This window comes from Schistocerca piceifrons, chromosome 2 (assembly GCF_021461385.2).
Source record: "Schistocerca piceifrons isolate TAMUIC-IGC-003096 chromosome 2, iqSchPice1.1, whole genome shotgun sequence".
In the NCBI taxonomy this organism is placed as follows: Eukaryota; Metazoa; Arthropoda; class Insecta; order Orthoptera; family Acrididae; genus Schistocerca; species Schistocerca piceifrons.
This window is the reverse complement of record NC_060139.1, coordinates 728,075,183-728,092,913: the sequence shown is the minus strand read 5'-3', so window position 1 is coordinate 728,092,913 and position 17,731 is coordinate 728,075,183. Positions and strand designations below refer to the sequence as shown.

Below are 17,731 nucleotides of genomic sequence, written 5' to 3'. Positions count from 1 at the left end.
CTGCCAGGCCAATGGTATTCAACATCTGACATCCGCGCCGTTTTCGCCTCAGTCCAACGGTGCCGCTGAACGATTGGTCCGGACTTTCAAGTCACAGATGTTGAAATTGAAAGAGTCGCATTCTCGGGAGGACGCTTTGTTGCTCTTTTTGTCTTCGTATCGCTCTCAGCCCCGAGATGGTCGCTCGCCGGCTGAGTTGCTCCACGGTCGTCCTCATCGCACCTTGAGGTCTTTGCTGCATCCGCCGCATCAGGTTCCTGCGCAGCGGCAGACTCCTGCTTTTGCTCCAGGCGACGTTGTATTTTATCGCAACTATCGAGGTTCACGGCGTTGGCTCGCAGGGCGCATTCTTCGCTGCCTCGGCCGCGCGATGTATTTGGTTTTGGGGGCCTCTGGTGAGGTGCGTCGGCATCTCAATCAGCTGCGCCTCTGTCGTCGCTCGGGTTCTGCCGCTCCCCGTCTGCTTTCAGCGACGGTGCCGTCCGGTCAGCGCCCTGGGGACCCATCTACTGGCTCGCCTCATCCCCAGGTGTTACCGACGATGCCTTCCATTTTGCCCCATGGCGACGCGCCGCCGCCGCAGCAGCAGCAGCAGCAGCAGCAGCCGCCGCCGCCGCCGACCGCATTCGACGCTTCGTTGCAGCCGCCAGGCGCCTCCCAGGGTCACGCGCCGCCGATCGCTTCCCGTGACCAGCTGTCCTCCGCCATGGAACTCCAGCCCGCTCCGGACCACATGACGTCATCGCGCGTCGGCTACCCCGACGCCATGGACGTCGACCCTTCCGGACCTCCTGTCTCTTTACGGGCGCATACACCGCATGTTGACGTGCACCCTGGACTAGTTTTGCAGGCGTTTCCTAGCTCCCCTCGGACCGGATGGCCGGGTGCGGGTGGCACAGCCTCGCCTGTTGTTAGGCTCCCCACCTCATCGCATACGTCAACATGTGGTCCTCCCCACGGCGGGCGGAAGCCTTATTACACGACCGTTCGCCGATTTGCGGGGGAGGAATGTGGTGTCACCGCCAGACACCACACTTGCTAGGTGGTAGTTTAAATCGGCCGCGGTCCATGTAGTACATGTCGGACCCGCGTGTCGCCACTGTGATCGCAGACCTAGCGCCACCACCAAGGCAGGTCTCGTGATACGAGAGTGGACTCGACCCCAGTTGTACGAGAACCAAGCTACCGCCCAGTTGTACGCGAACCTAGCTATCGCCCAGTTGTACGAAGCCTTTCTCTCTCATTAGCCGAGAGACAGAATAGCCATCAGAAGTTAATGGCTACGAACTAGCAAGGAGCCATTTGTATCAGTGCCTATAGCTTACGAGTATTCAAGAGCGATGTATTCCAAGGAATAAAGAAAAGATAAGTAAAAAGCATCTACATACTTTTCTTCGTATTCATTCATAAGTTTTTATGTTCCAGACTTCACGCCCGTCTGCTTATTGCCGTTCGTGCACCATCGGCCACAGCATTAGTCTAGCGTGCCTTTCTTTTGGCTACTACCGTGTGGCGTAACAGTCTTGTTACGTCACTACACCTGTCTGCTTCATACGTATTTTATTAGCATCATCGTCCACGATTTTTTCGCGATGTTACCATTTATGTCTCCGATTTTATGGCCTATTTTTATTATATATTCTCTTCACCTTTCTAAAACAACGTCTGTAGGCTGAAGAGCGGCATACTAAGCTGCTGCCAGCCCGCCCCTTTCGGGGGGAATCGAAATTCAATAAAGAAAAAAAAAGTACTCATTTGTTTGTCTGTAAATGTACATCAGATCTATTACTTTCCGTCCCATGTGGCGAATTCCTTTGTAGGCGTCGTTTTCTTTTTGTCTCAAAAGTATATTAGCGTAGTTTGTGTAACGTGTGAGGGACACTTGGCGCGGGCCACTTTGTAAGTTGGCGGGACAGACAGGGGGAGCAGGCGGCTTACTTGGGCCAGTTGCTCCTGGCGATGGCCTCCTCGCAGCGCAGCGCGGGCGCCAGCAGCGTGCAGTTGAGCGCGACGTGCGCGGCGGCCAGCAGCGCCAGCAGCAGCGCCTTGTAGCCGTGCGCCAGCTGCACCGGCAGCGACGCCGCCACCAGCGCCAGCACGCAGAACGACGACACGTAGCTGGGCAGCAGGCACGCGTCCCACGGCCCGTGCCGCAGCATGCCCGTGCAGTTGCTCGCCACCGCCGACCACGTGCCTTCCTCCGGCGACACGCACGGCACCTGCCGACGACAAGCCGTTTAATACTGGCGAGCAAATAAGAAGGCAGTTGCTAAACTAGTGTCCGAGTAAGAAGGCGGGTGTACGAGGTGTGTGAGAAAAATAATGATATTGACAACTGACGCTGATAACGCCGCGAGCGATCTGGCAACGCTGCGTTGTTCTACTTGTGTAGACTGATCTGCTCATCCTTTCGAAATGTCAGTCTCAGATCCGTACAGCAATCACGTGGTTTTTGAGAGCGCCATCAGTGAAGCTGTGTTTTTGTTGTGTATTATGGAAACAGAACAGCGGAATTTAGGCCAACTTTATGCCCTCAAGTTTTGTGTTAAACTTGAGGAGTCTGCGACTGTGACTTTTGAAAAGTTGAAACAGGTCTGTGGGAAACATTCTTTATCAAGAGCACACGTTTTTCGGTTGCACTAATCATTTCTGGGGCGCGCGGGATTAGCAGGGCGGTCTGAGGCACTGCAGTCATGGACTGTGCGGCTCGTCCTGGCGGGGGTTCGAGTTCTCCCTCGGGCATGGGTGTGTGTGTTTGTCCTTAGGATAATTTATGTTAAGTAGTGTGTAAGCTTTGGGACTGATGACCTTAGCAGTTAAGTCCTATAACATTTCACACAATCATTTTTGGAAGACAGAGAAAACGTTGAAGATGAACCTCCCTTAGGGAGACGTTCAACTTCAAAAACCGATGAAAACATCAAACGTGTGCATGCTCTTGTGAGAAAAGACCCACGTTTAACATTAAGGGTGGTGGGATACCAGTTAAACACTTTCAAACCTTGCATCAAATTTTGACCAAAGTTTTGCACATGCGAAGGGATGTGCCTAACTGGTGCCAAAAAACCACACAACTGGGCAGGACAGTCGATGAAATGCATGCGTTGATCTTCTTCAGAGTATTACCAATGACCACGAATCGTTCATTCGTGTGATCACAGGTGGTCAATCCAGGTTGTTTGAGTACCATCCTATGACAAAGTGGTAAAGTTGCGAGTGCCACATTAAGAGACATCTCGTCACCTGAAAAAGTCTCGAATGAACAAATCGAAGATCGTTACAATGCTGATTTTCTTTTTTGACACTGGGGATACTGAGCATAATGAGTTTGTTCGTCCAGGACAAACTGTCAACCAGATGTCCTTGAAAGGCCGAGGAAAAGGATCAGTCGAATGAGAGTGAACATTGCAGACAAGTGGTTGCTACATCGTGTAAACGCCTCATGTAACATGCCCACTTCAGTCACGGTTCGGTTGACAAACGGGTGGGGGGGGGGGGGGGTATGGCACTAAACAGTGAGGTCATTAGTCCTGCAATTCGAAAGTTACATGTGTCCGCTGGCCGGCCGCGGTGGTCTCGCGGTTCTAGGCGCGCAGTCCGGAACCGTGCGACTGCTACGGTCGCAGGTTCGAATCCTGCCTCGGGCATGGATGTGTGTGATGTCCTTAGGTTAGTTAGGTTTAAGTAGTTCTAAGTTCTAGGGGACTGATGACCACAGCAGTTGAGTCCCATAGTGCTCAGAGCCATTTGAACCATTTGAACATATGTCCGCTAAAAGTGCACGGATCCAGTCAGAGGAGTCAAACTACAAAATGACGAAGTTAAAACACACGTTGTAGAAGGTATAAAAGGGTAGCCCAAATCTAAAAACTTGGAAAACACAGGGATAAAAGAGTGGTCTTTGGAATCGGGACAAAAACACAAGCCTTCTATGGACACTGGGCGTTGCATGATGTGGTAAGTAGTATTTGTTTGGCTGAGTCCAGCTATGCATTGCAAGAACGAAATTATAAGTATGTACTGACTCATCAGAGAAATTATGCCTGATGATTCTTAAGAGCGACACTCTGTATCTCTGATCATTATAACAGCGATAACACTATGGAACTTACACGAAGGAAAGCCTAGCAGCCCAAACATGTATACTGTAGAATATCTTTTCCTTGAAAATCATTCCCCACTTTATTATTTACAGAACACTGCTACCCTGCTACTGAATTTTTCAAAGACAAATTCGTGGAATAATATTCGATGACACTGGACCATGCTGCTAGTTCTGTAGCCTCTGAGACACCCTTTCTTTTAAGGAAAAAAAAAGTCAGCGCGGTATGGGCTGAGGATGGGTGGCAGTCGCGAGCTGTCTGTGGAGGGCGCAGCTGATTGAAACAACACAGTCATGTCTGGCAAGAAGCATCTCATGAGAGGGTGGCTGCAGAGCCCTCAGTACATGGCAGTTGTGTGGCATTGACCTCGGTGGCCAGAACACTACAGACCCTGGCATTGTGGAAGTTGTTTGAGCACATGGCCTGCTATCGATGGTGGTGGTGGTGGCAGTCATAGCGGCAGTGATGGCAGCAATTGTTGCAAAGGCAGTGATGGTGGCGATGGTGGTGGTGGTGGCAGCAATGGCGACAGGAATGGTGAGTGCAGAGTGGGGCAGTGGAGGTAATGTGGCCTTCATTTAAAATAAAGATGCAGTTGTAACCAACCTATTCTACTACATACAACAGTAACTGCTCAGTCTTGTATTTATGATAATCTTCATGTGTATTTGGAAGCAAAGCTCAAAATTTTGATGTATTAATATTATAAAATACAACATAACTGTAATTGTTTTCACAAGCACACTATCTGGCAGTTTTTGAATTTCTCACCGTCTTTACAGTGAGTTATGCACACTATTATAGTAAAACACAACAGCTGTTGTTTTAATAAGGGATCTGTCATGTATTTTATAGTTAGCAGAATCTAGGACAAATCGTAGCATGATTTTTTAACAAGATTCTGGTGTAAGCATATCAGAAACATCCCTAAAACATGGATTTTTTTAAAAATTGAAGCGTTTTTACATTGTAACAGCATAGAAGCTGACTCACGGAATAATTCACAATAGCAGCCATTTTGCTATCCCACCGATCTCCCACTATCTTGGATCTTACAAGTTTGACTTTGAAGTGATACTTTCGGGATAAATCTGTCAATCATGTATACTGCACAAGCTCACCCAACAAATAGGACGACGCTTTATACCCCAGTTTTTAAAATTTTCCCCATTTACGTCTCACCCAGTTTACCTAGAAGGGAGGCAGAATAGGGCAGGGTAGAGGGGAATGGGAGATGTGAGATCTGGTAAAAATGAAGGCTGTGTCAGTGTCCACTTTGTTCCATTACTACCTTATAGGTAATGCTGTTTCTATCGAAATGATTAATATGAAAGAAAATTATACGAAAGTAATATTCAAAATTATTTGCAGAATCTTTGGCAGAGAAGATAATTATGAGAATAGTCAAGAAAATAAATAAGATAATAAATTAATGCATCAAAAAACTAACTGGATTGGGAAGCATAATTAAGTCTGTAATGAAAATGAAGTTGAGATACATAGGGTATACAGCTGGCTATGTTAAGATTTTTTTTTCTTTTCTTTTTTAATTCCAAGATAAATGATGCCGGTAGGTAACACTGGAAAACATGCATGACTCGTTGGATACGTATAGCTGACGATCATATTGAATGAAGAAGTACAGAGAAAGCTTTTGGCCAACACCAGGTCTCAAATGGTTGTTAATAACGATGATATATTCAAATAATTATATAGCTGTTCCGATTAAATCTCCACCTCTTAGTATGGAAGAAGGTTTATTTGAGCGTTCCGTTGGTTAGTAAGCAAACTCTGCAAATGTCAACTCACTCCTAAATGTAGAACTTCTGAATTAAAAACATACCGCATGAGTCTCAATTTCTACACTTTATTTGAATCCTTGGATTGAAAGTAGCAATGTTAAATGTAGATAGCCTGCTATTGTTATAGCCAGCAAAAAATTGAGATTCTTCATAAATGTTACTCCAGTAAAATTACGAGTAATAATACGAAAACTATTAGATGGACAGTAGTGCAACTAGGTAGGAATATTGATTTTTAAAAGTAGTGACCATCTCGTTAATTTTATAGTTTTAAATTTATCCAGAATAAACACACACTTCTGTAGATGTTCAGTTTCCATCATTAAAACAGCTCCTAACAGAAATTTCTCCCCTGCTAACATGTACAGTACCTTAACTAGTTTCATACACCTGAATCTTTTACTTCATAATAAAATGGTTCAAATGGCTCTGAGCACTATGTGACTCACCAACATCTATGGTCATCAGTCCCCTAGAACTTAGAACTACTTAAACCTAACTAACCTAAGGACATCACACAACACCCAGTCATCACGAGGCAGAGAAAATCCCTGACCCCGCCGGGAATCGAACCCGGGAACCCGGGCGTGGGAAGCGAGAACGCTACCGCACGACCACGAGCTGCGGACTCATAATGAAATCCATAGAACACGACGAATGAGTAACACCGTGAAGAATGGATGCAAAACCAATTAAAATATATTAGGAACATTAAATTAAATACGAAACTGTAATGCCCATGAAGTAATGTCTTAGTAAGTAAATTCTGGAAATGTCAACTCATTCCTAAATGTTGAACTTCTGAATTAAAAATATACTTCATGAGTCTCAATTTCTACACTTACGTTTTAGAAACCCCATAAGTTATGAATCAACGTAGTTGCTGCGAATGATAAACTTATGCCAAAGAAATCTTTAGTACTTCATGTTTTATACTGTATGTCTCGGACGTTTCCATTCGTTTATCACACTTATTGACAGAGTATAGATTGTTTATTGCACTGTACACTGAGATACGTGTGAATCTTGTAGACTTAAACGAAAGAACGTGTTAGAGGGTTGCTGACAGATGGAAGTGCGGTGGAGACGAAGGCCGTCCCGGGACGAGGCGCCGGCCCGGTGCGAGTAATTGGACTGCCACTCTAGACGCCACCGGCAGCTGCCGAAGATGTCACGGGGCTTTCGCAACGAAACGCTGCGCGATGCGCGCTATCAGAAATCCCATTTCCTGACCTCAGATGCTCTTTCCACCTGCCCTGCTTCGAGCGCTGGCTGGAAAAGCAATACTTGATGTCCGAAACTAGACTGCATGCTGTGGAATTCTCGAGATTGGGAGATTGTTTATGACTATAACTTTTATTTTCAAAAAACTGAGGACGAGCTTCAACAATTGCAGCAATCACTTCTTACTGTGATAAGATTTTCATTAAATATTTATCTTTTCTACCCATGTTTCTGGTTATTAAGCCGTCGCCTAGCATAGCTGACATGTATAATATAGTGTTTTATAGTACAAACATAAGTAGCTAAGAATTTTCAGTCATTAAAAGAGTAATCCGTAACATTAAATATATAGCGTAATGCATCCACAATCAGAGAACACTAAAACAAATAATTGGTAAATCGATTAAAAATATTGAACTAGGTATTAAGTCAAGTTTGACAGTGTTTAGCAGTGGTAAGTAACTGAAGTCTGCATGCCGATTTATAAGCTGTTCTTGATGCCAAGCAGTGATAGTTTCTGTCTATTTGCGCAGAGTGCAGTTTTTCTAAGAGGGCTGGTTGGAAAGTAAGGAACGAACGGTTGCGAAATGGAAACCACAATGAAAATCCGGGGAAGCTTTGCACAGACGTGCTGTGCAGTCTGTCTAGTAAGACCGTTGATAACGTCACGTTCTTCTTCTTAGTTCTGAGCGCGCAGTGAGCGCGTAAAGTTGACTGGAAAATAGTGGCCTCCGCGAAGTATCGGTGCCTGCCGTGAGATTTCGCCTGATTTCGTGCAATCCCACATCACGGAACCGTCATCCATTTCCTTCTTCCTGACTGTTCTCTGTCGCAACTACAGGGGAAATGAGTGTGGAGTATTTAATCATCCACCAAACAGCCCGTAATTGGCACCCTCTGATTTTCTTCTCTGCTTAAATGAACAGCTAACTATGAAGACAATATTCTAGCACAGACAAAAACATACAGTCCAGCGTAGAAAATTGGCGGAAAGCACAGGAGGCTGTTTTCTATGACGAGGGTAGTGGGGAAATGGTACAACACTACGACAGACATTTAAGTCGGAGCGGTGACTATGTAGAGAAGTAGCTGGAAGTTGTAGCTAAGCGCTGCAAATAGAACAGTTTTGATTTTCACTGCTATTTCCATTTCGTGGCCGATCATTCCTTACTTAACTAGTAGTCCTCGTCCAACCTTAAACAATACTCACCAGCCCAATCCTGTCGACAGCACTTTTAAGAAAATATTAAAATAAGATAAATACTAGAATATGAACCATCTGTCCCCCGACAGATACCCAAAAAACAGGTATATTAGTATTTGTTGTTGGTAGACCGACTAGACTGAGTACCAAAATATACAACAATCTGGAAAAATAGATATTTAGCCATCTACTTTATCACAGAGACAATATGCAAAAATTTCCTTAGCTACGGAGATAAGCAGTTCCCTATGAATAAAAGCGGAATATATAGTATTAGATTCAAAGAGTGTGGCCCATATTTCAGAGCAAAAAACAGATCTATGTGCGCCAGGATTAAAGAACAGCATGAAAGCTAGAGACTGCATAAACCAGACTCTACTTTTGCACAACATTGTCTGGAAACCAGACATAATGCTGTAGTAGATGTAGAGTACTGTAGTCGAAGCATAATGAACTCAAAACTATAACTGTCTGACATGCTGGAGTTGGGGAAGTACCTAAAGAACCATCCTGAATAGCTACTAACTGAGCCGACAGACTTTATTTACTTATTATTTCTAATTGCTGTCAAATCTGACAGAATGCGCAGTCCAATACTTTTAAATCTATTTTCCAGTTACTTATTTATTTTATTTTAGGGTCCTGTAACCGTAAATTTATTAATAAAGATTAATTTCTTTGATGGCTGTAAAATCTTTACTATTTATTTAAGAATGAACTCACAAATTGCAATTATGATGCCATCAACTGTAGAATATTTCAGAAAAAATAAAAATTTATGCCTGAACAGGACTCGAATACAGATTTCCCGCTTGTTGCAAATGGCCATCTTAACCACTTTCGCTGCCTGAGCAGGCTTTTAGGAGCGCCCCAACTCTCTTTTTGTCCTGGCGTCTACTTTCCATAGTGCATTGCAAGGCAATGACGAGAGTGTCTCACCCCGTACAGGAATCATGGTAATACAGGGTGCGGCAGCGTTCATAGCAGGATATTAAAAACACACCATCAGGCAGCAACTGTAATTTATGTATTACCTCTTATGTCAATTAATAGTTAAAGGTATTCCATTTACTAATGTGTAAGTCATTGTCCATTACGTGGATTACGTTTTGAATATGACTCCTGTCAAATGATGCCCCCTCGCACAACACATTCATCTAGGGGGCGTTGGAAACTTTCCATAGCTCGGCGTAACGTATTCCCTGGGACACAGCCGACGGCAGTTCTGGTGCGATCCTTCAACTCAGGAATGGTAGCCAGAATTTGCATGGATTTCTTTCGACAGACATTTCCCGGTAGAATAACTTCCCGTTTTGGTGACATTTCCTGACCGCCTCACTCACCTGACCCTTCATGTGCAGAATTTTTCCTTTGTGGCTACCTGAAGCAATAAGGGTTCCGAACACGTCGTATCATCATTCCTGGGTTGAAGGATCGCATCGGAACTGCTGTCGTCAATGTCCTAGGGAATACGTTACTCTGAGTTATGGAAAGCTTCCAACGCCGCCTAGACGAATGTGTTGTGCAGAGGGGGCGTCATTTGACAGGAGTCATATTCAAAAAGTAATCCACGCAATGGACAATGAGTTAAAAATTAGTAAATGGCATATATTTAACTATTAATTGACATAAGAGGTAATAAATCAATTACAGTTACTGTCTAATGGTGTGTTTTTAATATCCTACTATGAACGCTGCCGCACCCTGTATATTGTGAGCTCTAGGAGAGTAGATAGCAGGAAAAATGGAGAGTTGGACCGCTCCAATTAGCCTGATTAGGATGCTAAAGTGGTTAAAGCGACCGCTCGTGACAAGCGGGTAATTCGGTTCGAGTCCTGGTCCGGTACAAATTTTTATTTTTCTGATATTATGCAGCTGAGGTGGAACCACAACTGCGGTTTGCGAGTTCATTTTTAATTGAACGCGGTGTTTGATCGTCAACGCAGTGTCTCAGACTCTGCACCGCAGTTTGTTGTTTCTGTCTGTATTATTACGCACAACAACATCTTTGGCAATCTTACTGGACAGTCGAATAATAATTGAAAACCTATGTGATAAAAATAAATAATTTGTGAAGAAAAAGATGAAAGGTGTTTTTCTACACAGGGGAAGTAGTTATGCATTACAAGAGCGTAGGTAACGGCTGGGCTACGACTTACCTTGTCGTGGCTGCAGTACAGCCAGATACCTGTAAAACTCTAGCCGCTGATAGTCAGGCGCCGCTACATGGCGGACTGACGTCTCTAGGTATACCGATAATGCACACCCAGACAACACGTAACATCACATACTCGCGAGTACACTAATGAGCCAAAACTTTATGAACGCTGCTCACCAGAGACTGGATGCCACCTTGTGACGTTGCAAGCACGTGGCACGGCTAGGAAGGAATGTAAGCGGAACAGACACGAATGGGGAGTCGTTCTAGGCACGACACTTGCCGGAAATGTGGAAATTCATTTGACGAAAGACAGACTCTTATGGCCCAGTATCTGGCAAGGAATATTTCTGAAGCGGCGAAGATAGGCGGCTTTTCACTTGCTACTGTAGTTAGCATCTATGGAAAATGGTTGAAGTATGGTGAAATCAGCACTAGGCAACAAGGTGTTCAGATGTCGTCTCTCATCATATAACGTGGGAGCTGGAGGCTGCCTGCTCTGTGAAGCAGAACAGATGGTTATCTATGGCACATCTGGCAACAGAGTGCAACACTGCTGCAAGTTCAAGTACTTCGGGGCACACCGTTTAGAAGACACTGTCGAACACTGCTCCACAGCCGACGACCCCTACGTGTTCCCATATTTACCCAACGACATCATTAATTATGACTGCAGGAATATAGGATTGATTGGATCATAGATGAATGGAAACGCGTCGCCTGATAGGAAAACTCACGCTCAGCTCGAGTATCATCCAGGAGAACGGTCCCCCAAAGCAAACATCGCACCACAGACCCAGGCTGAAGGGACAGCTTCACACTAAGGAAGACACTCATCTAGGCTTCCAAGGGACCTCTGGTAGTAATCAAAGCCAAAAAGACAGCTGTTGCGGACCACCTCAATCACTTAATGATTGATGTCTTTACCGACGCCGATAGCAGCTTCCAGCAAGAAAAATACCTGTCACAATACAAAATTGCGCTAAAGTGGTTTGGTTTGATGAGCATGATAGTGACATGGATGTCTTCTCAACGAAATCCGCCAGATCCGAACCCAGTGGAGCACATCTAGAACGCTATTGTGCGCTATTTCCGCGCCGACAAACACCGGCCCCTAATGTAAGGTAATAACTCATGTGTGCGAAGAAACCTAGTGTCACATACCTCCGGAAACCTGCGATGGACTTGTCGAATCCATGCAAAGCAGAATATCTGCTCCATTGCGCTCCGAATGAGGACCAGAACGCTGTTAAGCATTTGTTCGTTATATTTTGGCTCGCCAGTGTATGTTCCACGCGAACGACAGCCTAAGACTGCATCCGCATATGAAAACATTTGGACGCCACACATATAATAGAGGCACGAATGTTACAGGGAGGTTCTACTCTGAGAAAGTTTTGTGCGAAATGAATTCTGCATTTCTTGATGCTGATGAAAGTAATCGCGGAAACGAGTTTTGCGGTAATATTTGGATCATTTAAAAAGTTTATTCTTGTGCGCCTGTTTGTCGCTATGAATATATGGGTTCCTCACACCACGCAAAAGTTTAAATACGAGAGGTATCGAATAAGTAATGGAACACATTTTTTCTTCGACCAGTTTCGGTTGAAAAAAGGCGGAATTTGTTGGGAGGTATTGTGTAATGTTCCTATTTTAACCCCTATAGTTTCGTGAAGTTCCGGTACGTGACGGCGCTATATCTAGTCTTCAAAATGGCGTCTGTAACGGAGGTGCATTCTAAGCAGAAAGCTGTCACTGAGTTTCTTTTGGCAGAAAACCAGAGCATCGCAGATGTTCATAGGCGGTTTTAGAGTGTGTACGGAAACGTGACAGTGAAAACAAAGCACGCGAGTCATTGGACGACGCGTTAACCATCATCACAACAAGCTCGAGCAAACCTGTCCGATCTCCCGCGTAGCGGCCGGCCACACACACCAGTGACCCCTGCAACGTTGGAAAATACGCACACTCTCATTTGATATGATCGACGGATCACAATGAAACACCTCTCTGCACAACTGGACGTCTCTGCTGGTAGTGGTGACACATTTGCCCGCCAGTTGGAGTGCTCAAAGGAATGTGCCCGTTGGGTTCCTCGCCGCTTAACAGAAAACCGTAACGAGATATGAAGGACCATCTGTGCGGAATTGCCTGCTCGTAACGAGGCTGATAGTGACAATATTTTTGTTGAACATTATCACACATGATGAAACATGGATTCATCACTTCGAAATGGAAAAAAACGGCACTCTATACAGTGGCGCCACACCATAGCTCCTGTGAAGAAAATGTTCAGTGCTGCATCCTCAGCCGCTGAAATCATGGCGACGGTCTTCTGTGACTGTGAAGGGGCTATTCTGTTTGATATCCTCACTAACGGTGCAAAGATCAACTGTGCAGTGTATTGTCCTACCCTCAGGAAATTGAAGAAACGACTTCAGCATGTTGGTCGCCACAAAAATGCAAAAGAACTTCTCCTCCTGCATAGCAACGCAGGACCTCAAACAAGCCTGCGCACCCGAGCGGAACTCACAAATCTTTATTGGACTGTTCTTCCTCATTCTCTCTATATCCCTAATCTCGTACCTTCCGACTTCCATCTGTTTCGCCCAATGCAAAATGCACTCCGCAGGAAGCAGTATGTGGATGATGGGGAGGTTTTGATGCTGCAAGACGTCGGCTTCGACGTCGACCAGTAGAGTGGTACCCTGCGGGCATGCAGGCCCTCCCAGCAAGGTGATGTAAGGCCGTCGCAGAGAACGGAGATTATATTGAAAATTAGGGTTTTGTAGCCAAAAGAGTGGAGAATAATACTGCATATTGATGTCCTGAATAAAAACAATCTGCCTTCAGAAAATAATGTGTTCATTACTTTTTGAACGCCCCCTCGTATCATTCAAATTAATGGGACAAGCCAATGGCTGCGCACTAAATTATGTAAGACAAAATGGGTTTCATTGCCGTAATGATTATCCTCAATGTGCTGTTGGAGGCAAAAGCGTTCTTTTATTGAGAACGTTAAATCAGCTAAAACATTAAGTGGTGAGTATATTACACAATTTTCTGGAATGACTTGACCGAAAAAGTAGCGTGAAGAGGACTTGTGTGTAAAACAAAAAAAAAAAAGAGTTCACCAGGACAATGCAGCAGCTTCGACAACAGAATTCTTGGTGCATCCACACTCCCCTCTGCGTTTGGCACCCACTTATTTGTAGTTATGCCTGCATGAAAAAAAATGAATAGATGCTAAGTTTATGACGTCACTGAACATCTTGTGACACACATAGTTTGATATTAATAACACTTAATTGTTGGCATCTTATAACCGCAGTAACATTAATCGAACTAAACTGAACTAAAGAAGGATTACTAGGAAAAATAATAGCTTTTAATTAAGCAGTACAATCCTTCACTGTCAGACTGAAAAGTTTTCTTGAGACCCGCATAAAACAATTCATCACATGGATGACCTACAGATGACGAACAAATGTTCATTCGGATCAGGGGCCACTGTAACCTTTACGCATGAATTGCTAAGTAAGTTAGCGCAATAAGCTGTTACTGGCAACTAACAGCACAAGAAGATATCGTAGTCAGTTTGCAGGAAACGCTAAGAAGCACGTGGACTGTGAGTCGAAAAGATATAGGGTCACCAGGTGCCGTCATTACACAGTGAATCCTACTCATTTGTGCCGTCGCCTCACTGTGAGTGTGGAGACCAAGAATACATGCCTGCCAGCGACGGAGAAACGGATAGGACATCTTATCTGAGAGCTGTTCAGCTTGGCTGGAAAAGAGTTTAAGAAGTAAAACTTAAGTTAAAAGTGGTCTGCTAATAAACGGATGGAAGAGCAACCGAAATAGATCACTTCGCTCTTGAGGTCGAAAACTCTACTTAAAATGCAGAAGAATCACATCAGTGGTATGCAGAAAGAAACTACCGCTCTACAGACATATAAAGAGTAACCACAGGAAATGTAGCTTATAAGTGAAAAAAAAGTACATACTGATCACAAAACTGACAAATGATTCTGGATTCGCGTCTCGAGAAGGTGACTGACAAGTGGCAGGTGACCATTAGAAAAAAATTGAAAAACCAACGAATCTTCAATATTGTACGGGTTGGAACGTGACATGTAAGAAGTCTGAATGTAGTAGAGACGCTATAAAAGCTCAGAAGAGAAATACAGTCACAGAAACCACATGTAGTGAGGGACCAGTGAAGTGAATGAGAAAGATGATGGAGATACCTGGTCAGACGAACATGAACAGTATCAGGAAATGTTATAAAGGGAAAGAATTCTTTAAGACTTCAAAGGTAGCAAGAGTTACTGTGAACAGCTACCTGTGCCGAGATCAAAAGCAGAAGTTGATGGAATGGAGTTAATGATGGAATTGAACGGATAATTCAATATGAAAAGAGAGATGAATATCTATCAATTGTAGGGGGGGTTGAAACGCTATCCAAGCGACAGAAGAGAAGGCAGGTGTTATGGCAGAATATAGACTCAGTAATAATAGGAATGAGAGAGGAGAAAGACTCCTCACGAAGAATAAACATACGAGAAAGTGGGAGAGTTTTGAGGAATGATGATGTGCATTAGAAGTTCTCTGTGACTATAGATATTGGGCACCAAACGACGTAGTTCAGTTGAGGAGCACTGAACATACCTAAAAATGGAAATGACAGAATTTTGACGGACAGATATGGATACAAGAAAGCTAAACGAGAAGTAACTGTGAGAAACAGAAGAAATGCTTCAGTTGGTCGACGAAGGAAGGAAATAAAACGTGTTGAACATAAAGAAGGAATCCAGAAATGTAATCAACAGGAAATTCAGGTAAGTTAAAGCAAAATGGCTCCAGGGCAAATGTGAAGGAACTGGAAAGAAATGATCGTCTGAAAGGCAGATTCATGATACAGAAGAATCAAACTTGACTTATGAAGAATGTAAAAGTAAAAGTGTGAATATCATGAACGAGCAAAAGAAATTTCGATTTTAAACACAGAGGAGAAGGGGAACGGATGGAAAGAGTGCATCGAGGGTCTCTACGAGGGAACGAAATATCTGCTCAGACAAAAGAAGGAATGAATGTCGATCTGGAAGACTTACGAACTCCAACATTAGGGGCAGAGCTTGATGAGATTTGGAAGACTTGCAACCAAACAACGCAGTAGGAACAGCTAACAGTTCTTCTGAATTTCCGAAACCAGTGCGAGAATTGCTGACCAAACGATTATTGGAATCAGTGTGCGGAATATGTCAGACTGAAGACATGCATTCGTATGTTTTTAAGAACATCATCAACGTAATCGAGAATGGAGTGACGTCAGGTAAATCCAAGAACAATCGTGCAATCGGCATGACAGAACATGCATCAAGTTTGGTGTTCACAATAACACACAAAATAATGCAAAACAAAATTTAGGATTTATTAGATGAGATCAGTTTGGCTTTAGAAAAGGATTACTCATATAAAGGCAGCTATAACGTTTTTTTTTATTATAGAGCAGGACTTTACAACATGAAAGACACTTACGTCGGATACATCGATTTAGAAAATAAAAGTTCGGAAATACAAAGTCGTAAAAATGCTTGAAATCAAGAGAAAAGCAGGTACACCATCCCGGGATTTAGGGAAACCAAGGAAAACCTAAATCTGGGTATCCAGACAGAAATTTGAACCCCACTCCGATTGCGAGCCGAGTATCTTACCATAAAAAAGAAAAAAAAGAAAAATCACTAGGATGAAATGGGAAATTGAGGAGAATTATTGTGCGACGGTACAAATATTTCAGCATGTAAAACAGATTTACGTGGAAATAGCATATAGTAGGAATGCAGTGGCAGAAATATTAGTGTAAGACAGGGGCAAATTGAGAAGGAAGCCAAATTTATTTAACTTCCTGTCCGATTAAAACAGTGTCCTGGTCCGGGAACTGAACCAAAATCCTTGCCTTTCTGGAAAATTCTCTCAAAGATGGCTGACACCGTGTCCCTTCTTATTACTTCGTACTGCAAATACCTATGTCCTACATTCCTGGGAACAGGGTGCACGAAAGGCAAGGGTATGGGTCTGAGTCCTGGCCTAGCACAAAGCTTAAACCCCTTAAGATGTTTCATAACATCGAACTCTTTGCTGTAGAGAGATATATTTATTCATATTTATTTAATAAATTCGGCACTCGACTCACTTTCAGAGTTATGGTGTTCAACAATAACTACAAAAACGTGCATATAACAGTTACTATTTGTGTAGGAAGAACGGTTGCCATTTGCTTCCAACATTTCTACAGCCATTTAAGAAATTTTAGTATAGAACTCAATTCTGGCTCGCTGAAAACATCTGCACGTAAGCCATACGGAGCTTCTTATTTCCAGTGAACCTAACGCAGATGTCATATCTGTATGACGTCTTCTTTTTCTTGTATCTTTGTCCGGCACAGGCGCAGTGTTGGCATGTTTACGAACAAATCGGGTATTGTTAGTTTAAAAGGTGGCCGGAAGCCCTTTCTGTCGTCATTCAGTAACCCCCTGTGACGGAATATGTGTACCGCAATGCTCTGTGTGTAGTGTTATTTACGTGACAGTGAGCGAAAAGTTTCTAAATGTTAGCGAACCGCGTACCTGAGGTGAGACTTGAATCAGTGAGGTATTCACCTCGTGGGCTGTGAGACACCGCCTAAAGACCACATACAATGTATCCCGCAGACCGACCCTCGTCGTTTGTGCGCCAGGCGGATTCGATCTGGGCTGTCGCGCCTTCCCATTCCGGAAGCGGTTGTTTATCACCCGCGGCTTTCCGGGTGGATATGTCATACTTGTATAACAGTAAGAACATTGTCACGCGTGAATTAGCTGTCACATAAAATAACACGAACTAAAACATTCAGAAAGACGAGAGAAGTAAGGGAAGTACTGACCACAGCGACGGTGTTGGCGGCGCCCAGCAGGAAGATGATGGCGACCACGAGCAGCCTCCTGGACCAGAGCGCGTTGTTGGTGGCCTCGCTGCAGCGCACCAGGGGCCGCGGGAACACCTGCGGACAGAGTGCGCGATAATACCGTGCTACGTGTGATTGAGCACGTACTAACAGTCTAGTATTAGACTGTATAACAAATCATTGTCTAGATATGCCAAAATTGATCATCACAAGACAGTTTGAACCAGAATGCACATGTGCACCAGAAACGCTAATTTCACGATCAATGAAAGACAATGAAGAAATCAGGAAAAA

General features: G+C 44.0%; 1 protein-coding gene across 1 annotated transcript in view; it reads right to left on the bottom strand.

Moving 5' to 3' along the window:
• The window catches only part of LOC124775800 (adenylate cyclase type 3), a 458,110-nt gene that overhangs the window by 96,925 nt on the left and 343,454 nt on the right, over positions 1-17,731 (bottom strand). The window contains exons 13-14 of the mRNA XM_047250630.1: positions 17,417-17,533; positions 1,939-2,219 (exon numbers count right to left, since the gene is read on the bottom strand). Coding sequence (XP_047106586.1) covers positions 1,939-2,219; positions 17,417-17,533 — 398 coding nt within the window. The remainder of the gene's footprint in view (positions 1-1,938; positions 2,220-17,416; positions 17,534-17,731) is intronic.